The sequence below is a fragment of the Pungitius pungitius genome, chromosome 12 (genome assembly GCF_949316345.1).
Source record: "Pungitius pungitius chromosome 12, fPunPun2.1, whole genome shotgun sequence".
Taxonomy (NCBI): Eukaryota; Metazoa; Chordata; class Actinopteri; order Perciformes; family Gasterosteidae; genus Pungitius; species Pungitius pungitius.
The window spans coordinates 1825077-1837535 of NC_084911.1; the positions used below are offsets into that span (position 1 = coordinate 1825077).

Genomic DNA, 12459 nt, shown 5'->3' on the forward strand with positions numbered 1-12459 from the left:
AGCTGTAAGCTTTTGATGTCCGACTCCAGGACCGCTTGTCTTTAGGCCATAAAAAAAAAAAAAAAAAACATTTGGATGTAGTGCTTTTGATTCTGTGATCGTATGCACGAGGTATCTCCTTGAAGATATCTTGAATCGCGGCATCTGGAGGGCTGAAGGGGAGAGTGATTGTTTCAAAGGTTAAAATGTGTGTTTTCTGTCTGCGTGTGTGTGTGTGTGTGTGTCTGTGTGCGTCCGGGTGTTGGTCGCGCTCAGGTACATCTTCGCCACCACCGGTTACGGCATTGCTCTGCAGAAAGGCTCGTACTGGAAGCGACAGGTGGACCTGGCCATCCTGGCCATCATCGGAGACGGTGAGAAACGAATGCAGACTGTCCGTGAAGGCAAAAGGTTACACTGTGCATGCACACACACACACACACACACACACTCATCTGTGCTGGCTGGTCTGCTGACAGCACAAAGGGAAAGCAGTGAAGTATAAATAGTCCTTTGATGTTATTCTGGACACAAAAAAGCTGCTCTAAACAGAGGGCACAGTGTGTAAGTTATTCTAATGTATTCCGCTCTGCACCACCAGATGTGTGTGTGTGTGTGTGTGTGTGTGTGTGTTAGCGTTGCTCTGAATCACCCAATTCCTTTATTACGGAAGCTTCAGAAGTTCTTATGTAAACAAGTTCCCACTGCAGAACAGAGAGCTCGGTGACGGATGTGTTTGTGTTTACAGCCATCAAGTGTTCTGCGGTTGATTAAATGAACACTGGTGTCACAATAATCCTCTCCAACCAAATCGTATCAGTAACACTGGAAAGTGTAGGATAAACATCTGGTTCGGTGGGGGGGGGATTCCCTGTTATTAATCCCATTCAAACTCTTCTACACTTTTCTGTTAAATCTTTAGCGGTGTTGTAAAACAAATTAAAGGAGGTCAAACAAGTAAAAGTGAGAGTGAGAGATATGGAAAGGAGGGAGCAATCAATGGGAGGTCAAGGAGAGAGAGCGGGAGAGAGAGAGGGAGAGGATGGGAGACGGGCCGTCGGCTGGGGAGAGAGACGGGGAGTGGGATGGGCGGGGGGGGGGGGGGGGGATCCCTGATGGATGACAGCGGCTCTGCGTCCCGGGCAGATGGTGCTTCATCAGTTAGACACAACGTGGGTGGAGGACGGACGCCTTTTACCGGACAGAAAGAAGACGCGTTCGGGAAGGTGAAGAACAAACAGACGGACACGGAACAGAACACGCGAGCAGGTGCCACACGTGTTCTTTTGACCTCAAGCTTCACACTTTACTTTAATCCACTTTTTACTTACTCAGACCGAAGTATCGGAGTGGAACAGCAGCGGATTCTGTGTTTTGTGGTTGATGACGTGATGTGATGGAGTACAAATCGAGGGTTTCCTCCCCAAAGTATTCTGAAAGCTCTGAAACTGAGGAGGAAACATGCAGAGACGTGTTGTCCTGATGGACCTTCGGGCTGAAAAGAGGAAAGGCTCGATTAAACGAAGAAGACACTCTTATCTGATTATCTCATTTATTTTCACATTCTTTTGCTGCAAAGTCCAAGCATATCCTAATGTCCTGTTAAAAGGCCGGTGCCGTGGCCACATTCGTTTAGTTATTTATTTATTTATTTATTTATTTGTGAATCCAACCGGAAGATGAATTCTCTTCCAAAGAGGTTTAGTGATGTCATGTAGCAGGACACCGCCGTGAGATTTGTCTTCCCCCGCTAGCAGCCGCAGTAACCCGGCCCTGACGGACACAGATTGGATCAGCCAAATGTCACCGATGGAGGGGGGGGGGGGGGGGGGGGGGGGGGGGAGTGAGGGATGAGAAAAGATAAGGGCTTCTTACTTTCTACTTTTCTTTCATTAACGCAGAGGAAACGATCTGTCTGGAAATGGAGCCCGGAGGCTGGTGATGGATGTTGAGAAGCAGACGTTATTTACCACAATCAGACATCTTTAAATCGCAGATAAATTAAGAAATTATTCTTTAATTTTGTTGTTAGTGTCATTTTGAATACCATATGACACTCTTTGCAGATTTATTATTGATTTATTTAAAAGATATTTTAGAACAGGTGTTACGGGTTATTTTCTAATATCTCACACGTTCAGGTATCAAGATATAAACTTATGTTTGTTTATGTTTAGTGAAGGATTTGAGTCTCTCTCTGCTCCTTCTGCTCCGCAGGTGAAATGGAGGAACTCGAAGCCCAGTGGCTGACGGGAATCTGCCACAACGAGAAGAACGAGGTGATGTCCAGTCAGCTAGACGTGGACAACATGGCTGGTGTCTTCTACATGCTGGCCACGGCCATGGGGCTGTCCCTCATCACCTTTGTCTCCGAGCACCTCTTCTACTGGAGGCTCAGATATTGCTTCACTGGAGTCTGCACCGGCACGCCGGGCCTCCTGTTCTCCATTAGTCGGGTAAGGGCCGCTGTGGCTGTTATTGGACCATGTGCACGTCCATCTCAGGAACGCATTGATGTAGTGTCTTCTAATTTGTCCCCTTGGACGTTCAAAGATCGAGGTCACTGTGACCTCACCTGCAGCTCAAGAATGTAGAATAGATTTTGATGGCCAAAGTTGACTTTGAATTGCTCACAGTTGATATGGGAATCATCAACTAAAGGTTAAAATAATTAACTTGAACTAAATTAGTCTAAACTGCTAGAAAAAAACCTGCCTCATCTTTAGGCAGAATTGAGATTTTACACTTTGAAACAACAGTGTTATGTTTTGTCCAAAAGTTCATTCACCCAAACAGGCCGATGAGTGAATTCACATGCCGTGACTTAATGACCCACTTAGGTCAACATTTTAACATATTCCAGCCTGAGGAAGCACAGCATCTACACTAGGGGTTAATCTTGCAGTATCGGGAGCAGCACACGCGCAGGAGAAGTACTGCTGAACTATGGAACTAGTGAAGCAGAAGGGGGAGGAGGAGGCTGCACTGAGGAGGATGGAGACGGGAGGGCCGGTCGCGAAGAAGCCCGGAATATTGGCCACAATTGATCCTAATTGCAACGTGTCTTTGGGTGAAATCCTGGCAACCCGCGTTAAATCAATCTATTCTCCCTCGGTCTCTTCTGAAAGGTCAGCGTTCTCTTTCGCTGGAGGTGAGAACGGAAGACATGGGCGTGCATCCTTAAACGCGCCGCAGTGCCTCCGCACCATTGTGGATGCAAAGCGTGACTCAGATTTCAAAGTTTACAGAGGCGGGTGAAAACTTTGAGAATGATGCTGTTTCAAAGCCAATCTCGGGAGGGAATTAGGGCGGAATACGTCCTTAATGGGCTGCTCTGTGTCGATAAGCTTCACAATACGTGTGCGCAGCCAAAAAGCACTTTGCATTTGTCAACGTGAGAAATGATTTTCTACAAAGTATTTGTGAGCTGGGAAATGGTCTCAGTGGGGAAATAATGTGCTTTTGTTCTTTTAGCTTTAGGAAGAGCGCTCTATGACATCACAGTTATGCACGACTCAGGTTATTGTTGGCTCAGGTTATTTGTTAAGATGCATTCTAGTGTACTCTCAGATGATGCTATGCTTTTGCAAGCAGATGTACTGTTAAATGAATGAAGCTGCAGAAAGTCTTGTCTCGTTGCATCACATCACATTTTGTCTGTTTCCTGTTGCTAGAGGCTGCATTTGACCTGGTTGGATTATTTTATGAAAAACATTATAGCTGTTTTGTTATATTCATGAATAATTCTTGATTTGTTCTACTTGTTGCTTGACTGGGCCATCTTCTGTGTCAATCATAGTTGACACAACAATGCTAAACAAAGATAATTTATAATAATAATTTTACATTATGACAGTTGGATTTTCCTTACAAAGTACTTTTCAGAGAAGGGGAAAGATTTAAAAATTAAAAAACATATTGAGTGTTCATGTTGTTAGAAGGCTGAGTTGGACAAATGGTTTGTGGTTTGCTTAATTATTACCAATTTAATAAACATAAAAAAATGTTTGTTCAGAATAGATAAACATAACTAATCATTTTCTCCTCTTCTTCTTTCTCAATCCCTCTTCATGTTTAATTCTACCATTTCATCTCCCCCCTCCATCCCTCTCCATTTTTTGTCTCGTTACCCCTCATCATTATTATTTGACCCCCCCATTCCATTCCACCTTGTTTACCCATGTGTCATCATGCAGGGTATCTGGAGTTGCATCCATGGCGTCCACATTGACATGAAGAAAAAGTCTGATTTGGACTTTAGCCCGCAGGACAAAATGCTGAAACTCATTAAATCAGCCAAACAGATGACAAACATGTCAAACCTGGGTGGCTCCCACATGAATTCACCCAAACGTGAATTCATGCACTCGGCTGGTCCCATGATTATGGACATGATGGCAGAGAAGGGCAACTTCATTTATGCTGACAACCGAAGCTATGCTCCCAAAGATATGATCTATGGGGACACTGGTGACCTGCAGTCTTATCTGGCCAACCGCCACAAAGACCACCTGAACAACTACATCTTCCAGGGAGGTCAGCATCCCCTGACCCTAAACGATGCCAATCCCAACACAGTTGAGGTGGCAGTAAGCGCCGAGGCAGTCCAAACCAACGCCAAGCCGCCCCGGACCCTGTGGAAGAAGTCGGTTGACACGCTTCGTTCGGCGCCTCCCGGGCCTACTCCGATGCCCGACATGCTGATGCCGGACCCGAGAATGTCGATGAAGACACAGCGCTACCTCCCCGAGGATGCAGCCCACTCCGACATCTCCGACTGTTCCAGCAGGGCGGCCTCCTACAAGGACCCTGAAAATAACAAGCACCTGAAACCCAAGGACAACTTAAAAAAAAGATCCGTTCCAGCGAAATACCCAAGGGACTGCAGTGATGTAGAGCTGTCCTACTTAAAGACTAAGCAGGTCATCGGCGGAACCAACCAGAGCGGGAGAGGAGGAGGAGGAGAGAAAATATTCACCATCGACTCTGACCGAGAGATGAGCCTGCACTCAGACCCCGTCCACTACCGCGAGAGCCGCGGCCTCGCCGCAGACGATTTGGATTATCCCGAAATCTACTCCGACCACAGTGACAACTACCGGAAGTGTGAGCAGCCCATCATTCACCTGAACTCTTCGCCTCTGCATCACCCCGACTCCGATCTCCTGCCGGACCCAGCTTACTCCAAACACTACAGCCTGAAAGAGAAAAACATTGCCATGTCCCCGCATGAATCCATCGAGCGCTACAAACAGACACACTGCCGCTCTTGCTTGTCCAAAGTGTCCGCCAGCTACCCGCCGGGGGGGCCGTACACTCCTGCCGTAACCGCTGCAGCGTCTGCCACGCGCTCACCCTACAATCGGTGCGAAGCGTGCCTCCACACAGCCAACCTGTATGACATTAGTGAGGACCAGCTGCTCGCAGACACCTTGGTCAGTCCGACCATGCACCACCAACAGCAGCAGCAGCAGCAGCAGCATCAACCGGACGAGATGTTTGGCCTGTATTGGCCACAGACGGATGGGCCGCATGTTCAGAAAAGAAACCGCCTGAGGCTGAGTCGTCAGCACTCCTTCGACAACATCATGGTAGATAAGCCCAAGGAAATGGACCTGGGCCGACCGGCGCGCAGCGTCAGCCTCAAGGAGAAGGATCGCTTCTTGGACTCTGCATCTGACTCGCACTACGCAAACCTCTTTGGCATGCGCCCCTACTCCGGCAGACTGTTTGGCACCGGGTCCAAATCGATGCTGTTCAACCACAACCTGGAGGAGAGCAAGAGGAGCAAGTCCCTGTACCCGACCCATGGCTCGGATAACCCTTTCCTTGGTCACTCGCTGAGGGACGACACCAGCAGCAGACTGGTCCACGGGCGTAGCTCCTCTGATATTTACAGACAGCTGGCAGTGGCCTCGCCTGCACCGGTCGTCGGAGCGCCCCCCATCAAAACACGCAACGACGCGAACAATCTCCGTTCCTCCGTAAAATCCACCACTTCATACTGCTCACGAGACGGTCGGATAGCCAATGACATGTACAATAAAGAGCATGTTATGCCTTACTCAGCCACTAAGACTAGTGCATACCCGGCCCCCCGAGGCGTCCTAAACTCAGCCCAGTTCAGCAATAGACGGGTGTATAAAAAAATCCCCAGTCTGGAGTCAGATGTTTAGTTGACATAAGAAAAAATGTGTTCTCTCCTCCTTACTGCTCTCTGGGTTTGTATTATAATTTATCAACTATGTTATCCACCAAGGGATGCCATAGCCACACTACGTTTTTCTTCTTCTCTTTAAAAAGAAATTGTGCCCACTCGGGTATGACAGTACTACTACTACTACTCTCTTTGCAGATGATATCACCGTTTCTGTCCATCCTCTGTCGTGTGCCAATGAGTTGGTTGCTTGGCCAGCGCGCTGCCATATGGTAATCTGCCGTAAAGGGAAGGGAAGGTTTTAATATGGTTTAGGAAATGGCATCGTCCCATTAGAGGGACAGAGAAGGCCTAAGTTACAGCACAGGAGGACTCCTATAGGCGCTGTTGGGAATGGGGCAGTGGATTCGTGACTGAAATGTCTTGGGAACTGGCGAGGCAGATGGGAGACGTATGATATGAGAGGAGAATTAGAGGGAGAGAGAAAACCTCTCTTTCAGCCCGTCCTCCCACCCCTCCCCCCTTTTTTTACTCTCCAACCTCCACTGTCAAGCTCGCAGCTTGCCGGTTGAGGAGAAGAGGCCTGACAGATCGACCAGTTGGGCGCGTTTGATGTCGCAGCCAGACGTCGAGACGTCCCAGGAGGGCAGAGGCGTCACAGTGAGCCAGTCCGACGGCCTGCTGCCTGTTACTCTGACAAATATGGCCACCGGGACACCTGGCAGTGCGATAATGGGGGCAAGAGAGGGAGAGAGTGGACAAGCGGGCTAAACGGCACAGAGCCTTCGCTAGTTCTTTTTGGCGGGAGGTTAGCGGCGTGCTTGGTGACGTTTTGGGTTTATGTGTTGAGCCCTTGCTGAGGGCGACGAGAAGCTGAGAGTTATGTAGGTGCTATCAATGAATAATGTTTACAGACTGACAGATAAAAAAAAGACAAACTGACAAAATGACTGATAGAAAAGGACCCACGAGCAGGGAAACCTGAGGCGATTAAACGGGCATTTCATTTATGGCTCCGCACATAGAAAAATAATTGCAAAACTATTGCTGTTTTATTCTATTAAACTATAAGATTTATTAGGGATTCTGGCATCCGGATCCCCCTATGTAGGATTTTAGAGTTTGCTCATTTGGTAGCACAATAGCCATTAGTTTGAAAACCTCTCTCCCACAATTGCTTTGGAAAAAGCATAGCTTTCTGAAAAATACCATCAAGAGTAGTAGATTATTTTGCATGTGTTGATTTGTTTTTTTGTGTCGGAGAAGACAAAATACACACTAATACACTCTAAGACACATATTTTACATGTTTTTGAAAACCGTGTCCAGATGCGGTGGGCGGATAGTTGTACAATCGAAACCTTTATCGTTGACCTTCGTGCTCAGTAAATCTGTGTAAATCAGCATCATCCTGCTGCAGAGGAGCAAGGAAATGGTGGAAGGGAAGAGAGCAAAGAGGATATAAACGAGGTGGAAAATAAGGATGAAATCACGACTGGTTCCACCACCACCTTGAGTTCGGTAGGGGGGTCGCTGCTGATGTGAGTTTGTTTTTTTGACATCCCTGCCACTGAGAAACAGGGTATTAGCTATAAAAAAAAAGAAACACTGTTGATTCCTTTCCTTCTTTCCTCCTTCCTACTTGTTCATGACGCATCACTAGAGTGTTGGATAGCTAAAAGTATTTAATTTGATTTCCTTTTTTTCGTAAAAATGAACTTTGGTTGGCAGGTACAGCGGCAGTAGTGTGAAACGCGCTAACCAGTGCAGACCGGTTTAACCAGTCCGTGGTTAACAACTGTTGATCCGCTGTCAACCGGAACTCTGGTGGATCTGAGGACTGTTTCAGGCGGATCCACCGCTTACCTTCATAGGGTCGTTGGGTGCGACTTGGTGGGACTTGGTGGGACTTGGTGGGTGGAGATGGAGAGAGGCGGAGCCAAGGAGGCTCCACCTTTACGCGCTCACCGATCACGCGTCCATCTTAGTGGGGAGGAAGTTGCGCGAGGGCATGGCAGAACTCGGGTAAGCTCGAAGTCTTAACCAAAACATTTGGGTCCTAAACTGATTGTTTATGCATTTGGTTGTTGGTTCTTTTTTGATAACACACAACAAGCAGAAAAGACTTGCACATGCACATTTTTCCATGTACACGCGTGCCCACAAAAAACACTCTTTTTGGTAGCATTATGCTGTACAAACTGTACAGTCAGAGGAAAAATCATGTAACCATCTTAACTAAATGATTGATTTGCTTGATTGATTGGATTCACAAAGCCAAATTGTATCAAATAAAATACCTCAGGATGATTCTGTACGTTTTGAGGGAGCTTCAGACGCAGCGGAACAGAACGGGAGGCGGTGCCGATTTTTCGTAGAAAAAACATTTATAAAGAAAAAAAAGAAAAACAAGTGATTTATAGCGGGCGCAGAATCAAACTTTTCTCCTTTTGATGTTTACCAGTCCTAGGTCTTCCAGTTCGGCTCTTTGAGGCCCAAACTCATGCAACCTAAGTAAAGAGAGAAGAAGGCGGGGGGGGGGCTCATATCGTTGTGCTCAGCGCGGGGGGGGAGGGGGTACTGGAAAAGGAGGCTGTCTCTTTGCTCTCCATGGTTTTTAAAGGCAGTCCACGGCTTCAGCCGGTGTTTCAATTCAAGCTCCATCTGTAACAACTGCAGTCATCTCGCCCTTTTGTACTCTTGGAATACCGCGGTGAACCTCTCCTTGCTTCCTAGTCGGCTTCCCCGATGTTGACCGACGAGCGACATTTGTCTTTCTTTGCATCTTAACTGCATACTTATTATTATTATTATTATAATTATCATATGTATCTTCACATGCTGCTTGAGTGAGCTGACAAGTGAACAATATGCACATGTAAAAAAATATCAAACAGCACCCTCGCATTTTATGAACTCATGATGATTTGTTCTATTTGTTCTACTTTTACAGAACTTTCATATAAACTGATGCTGTTCAAACACACACTCAAACACACACACACACACACACAGACACACCCTTGTGATGACAACCCTGCTCTTTTTAATGACAAAATGTATTTTAATTACATTTAATGATAAATAATGAGGTGATGGCATGCAACCCCAGATGTAACAATTTGAATGTTTTATGTTCATTTATTTTTCTTTATTTTTGTTATGATGTTATGATCACTAATGCGTTGTAACCAGGTGTGAGTATATACATATTTAAGAGAGAAAAAAAATATGATGAAGACGCTGCTACTGTTTTGGGGGAGAAGGCGGGGACCTGAACCTTAGTGCAACTTCCTCATTGGCTGACGGGTCATTATCAGGCCGCCAGTCGCCCAATGGGGTCGGGGATCAGGGGTCAGGGGTCAGGGCTTGGGTCCGGTACGGCGGGACGTCCTTGCTCTTGCTCCTCCAAGGGCAGGTGAGAATTACTGTATCACCTGCTCCGCTTCTCCCTTCCCGCTCCTTCACCTGCGGTCGGGACTTCAACTGTAAAGAAGACAAAAGAAAAAAAGGAACCCTGCTCCAAAGATACGAGACCTCTTTCTTTATGGTTTGCTGTAAGAATAGAGCTTTTTTTTTAAAAACTAATACTTCCTCAAAGACTTTTAAGGAACTATTTTGAATATATTTAGAAATGACACCTGTATACATCGCTTGTAAATTCATACTGGAATACATCATCATGAAGAATTATAAATGATAAAGAGTAAAAACAATATTTTTGGTGTGAATTTCACAGGAGCTCTTCTGTACAGTGGCACTGTTTCTCTCTCTCTCTCTCTCTCTCTCTCTCTCTCTCTCTCTGTAGAGCGACTAGAATAAAACTTCACCATTCACAAGGTTTAGTGTCCTGTCGACATTCCCGATGTGCACACCACCCTGCCTCTCATAAAAACATCACTCTTGTTACTTGATGCGGACGGGTTTTTCACAGGAAATGAAACCACGTTTAATGCCTAAATGTAATAAAATTCTGCCTCCGCACGGCGACTTTAAACCGCACCGTATTTTCTGACCACATAATATGATCTATTAAATCTATACAGCCTTTGGTGAGGAATATACATAGGACTCCACAAACGCTAAAAAGCTAATATTGGTATTATTTTAATACCACACATATCAACATAGTCCAATATAAAGGTAATATTGGGTAATATGAAAATGCTGCCAATGTCTTCTCATTGCAGCATTTATTTAATAAAGACATCCATGCATTTTTTTTTTATTATCTTAATCATGATTTGCCCCCCAGGGGTCATCACAACAGGCCGGTACATAGAAACAAACACGTCTTGGGTCCAACCTCCACAGGGCCAACGGCCTCCTGCGCCACACGATGCTGTTTCCTGGGAATACGGAAGTGCTGCCGGACGCTCACGTGGAGACTTCCTGTCGCCGTACCATCCTTTTGCTGCTCTATTTCTCTTATTAACATTTCTGTTCTTAGTGCAGCTCCCCTTTACCTCTTTCTCTTCAACTTTCCCTGCAATAAATATGAAGGAGAAAAACCCGCACCAGTGATCACTTCTCCATTTGCTTCAAGGTTGTTGTTTTTTTAATCAAAATGTCCAAACTCCAATTTGACTTCTTTGTTCTAATCGATTACTTCAAAGGAACCAGTGGATGCTTCAATGATTTCTAGTCTGTAGAACACAACAATACGCTGAATGGCCGTATTTATCAGAGCTGTTAAAGCTCCATCTCCATCCCATCTAATCACTTCTACCCAGTCAATCACCCCCCCCCCTCGGCCTAAACACCTCCCCACCGGGTCTTACTCCTCATCATTTCTCGCTGATGGTCCCGCTTAAGGACGAGCCACCTTGTGACGGGCGTGTTCACCTCGCTAGATGTTTGCGATGGAGGGACCGGGGGACGTGTCTCCGTGTGAGAGACAGCCGGGGAGATAGCCGGAGGGGGGAGAGTAATTGAAATGGTGGGGGGGGGTGGGGGGGTTCATCAGATCACAGAGAATCAACCACAGTGGGGCTCAAACGGAGTGCTGCAGAGGATCCTCTTTGTGTGTGTGTGTGTCTGTGTGTGTTTGCGTGACAACAAGAAGACCTTGGCCAGAGAAGCTTTTTGTGGAGGTGCAGATAAAAGGAAGAAGGAGAAAGTAGCACTCGTTTATTATGTCATTTTCTATTCTCCCGTTTGGTTGTCAGGAGGTTCCTTCCTCCTGTGTGTGTGTGTGTGTGTGTGTGTGTGTGTGTGTGTGTGTCACTAAACCTTTTCTTCCAACAAATGTTCTGCATTGCAGAAGTCCACTCGTTGGGGAATCTTAATGCCTCTTCAAACACACACACACACACACACACACACAGGCAGGAAGAAAGGGGTCTGATTATGTTACACAAAACACTTGCGCGTCCGTCATCGTTGGCCGTCATCATCTCTCCTCTACGTGCCGGATATTTCGTCCTAATTTGATTCCGATATATACGAATTTTGCCTCAAAAACTAGATTCCCCCTTTGATTTGACTCGATAATCACACAATAAATTAGATTTCCATAAGTATCCCTTCTGCGTTTAATGCTTTGACTCCTATGAACCCCCCCCCCCCCCCGTGAATAACAAACGCTGCCTTTTGTTTCGCTAAACGGACGTTAATTCATTGTTGAGGAGGTGAAAGGCCGATGGAGAAGAGAGATGGATGCTGGGATCAAACGCTCGGCGTTATTGAGGTTAATGGATTTGTGATTTGATGGCAGGTTTTTGACAACTGTGGGAGGAGGGTGAGGGGGGGAATAAGTAAGGGGGGGGGGTACACTGGAGAGGAGGAGAAAGGGAGTGTGTGTGTGTGTGTGTATTAGTTATGTAATCTGTCTTCCCACTGTCTCCAGCTGTAATGTCAGTAATAAAGTTAATTGGGTCTTTGGTCCCAATGGCACAAAACATTTTGTTGGTATGCGTGTGTGTGGGTGTGTGTGTGTGTGTGTGTGTGCATGCAGGCGTGTGTGTGTGTGATGGTGGCTGCTTTCAAATAACGCTGAGACTCATTCACCTCGGGGGAAATCTTGATCAGGAAGGAAACAAAAAGCTTAGCTAGTGATTTGTGTCTTTATGAAGATGGTGTGTGTGTGCATTTTTTGTGTGCGTGTGTGTGTGTGTGTGTTTGAATTGAGGAACCCTCCCACTCTCAGTAACATTTTCATGACTCTTCTCAACAGGTTGGATTTGCAAGGTATCGACTAATGCCAAAATGGACTCATTCAAATGTTGTTTTTCTCTCTTCCATAAATGTTGAAACGCACAAAGGTTACACACTCGAAAAGTTCTCCTCATCGGCTTCCACTGATGTCACTGATCACATGGATC

At 46.2% G+C, this 12459-nt stretch overlaps 1 protein-coding gene across 1 annotated transcript in view; it reads left to right on the forward strand.

The window, feature by feature from the left end:
* The window catches only part of grin2aa (glutamate receptor, ionotropic, N-methyl D-aspartate 2A, a), an 87762-nt gene extending 77785 nt beyond the window's left edge, over positions 1 to 9977 (forward strand). The window contains exons 13-15 of the mRNA XM_062566193.1: positions 256 to 353; positions 2197 to 2435; positions 4176 to 9977. Of these exons, the coding sequence (XP_062422177.1) occupies positions 256 to 353; positions 2197 to 2435; positions 4176 to 6155 (2317 nt within the window). The 3' untranslated portion in view covers positions 6156 to 9977. The remainder of the gene's footprint in view (positions 1 to 255; positions 354 to 2196; positions 2436 to 4175) is intronic.
* Positions 9978 to 12459: the final 2482 nt, after the last annotated feature.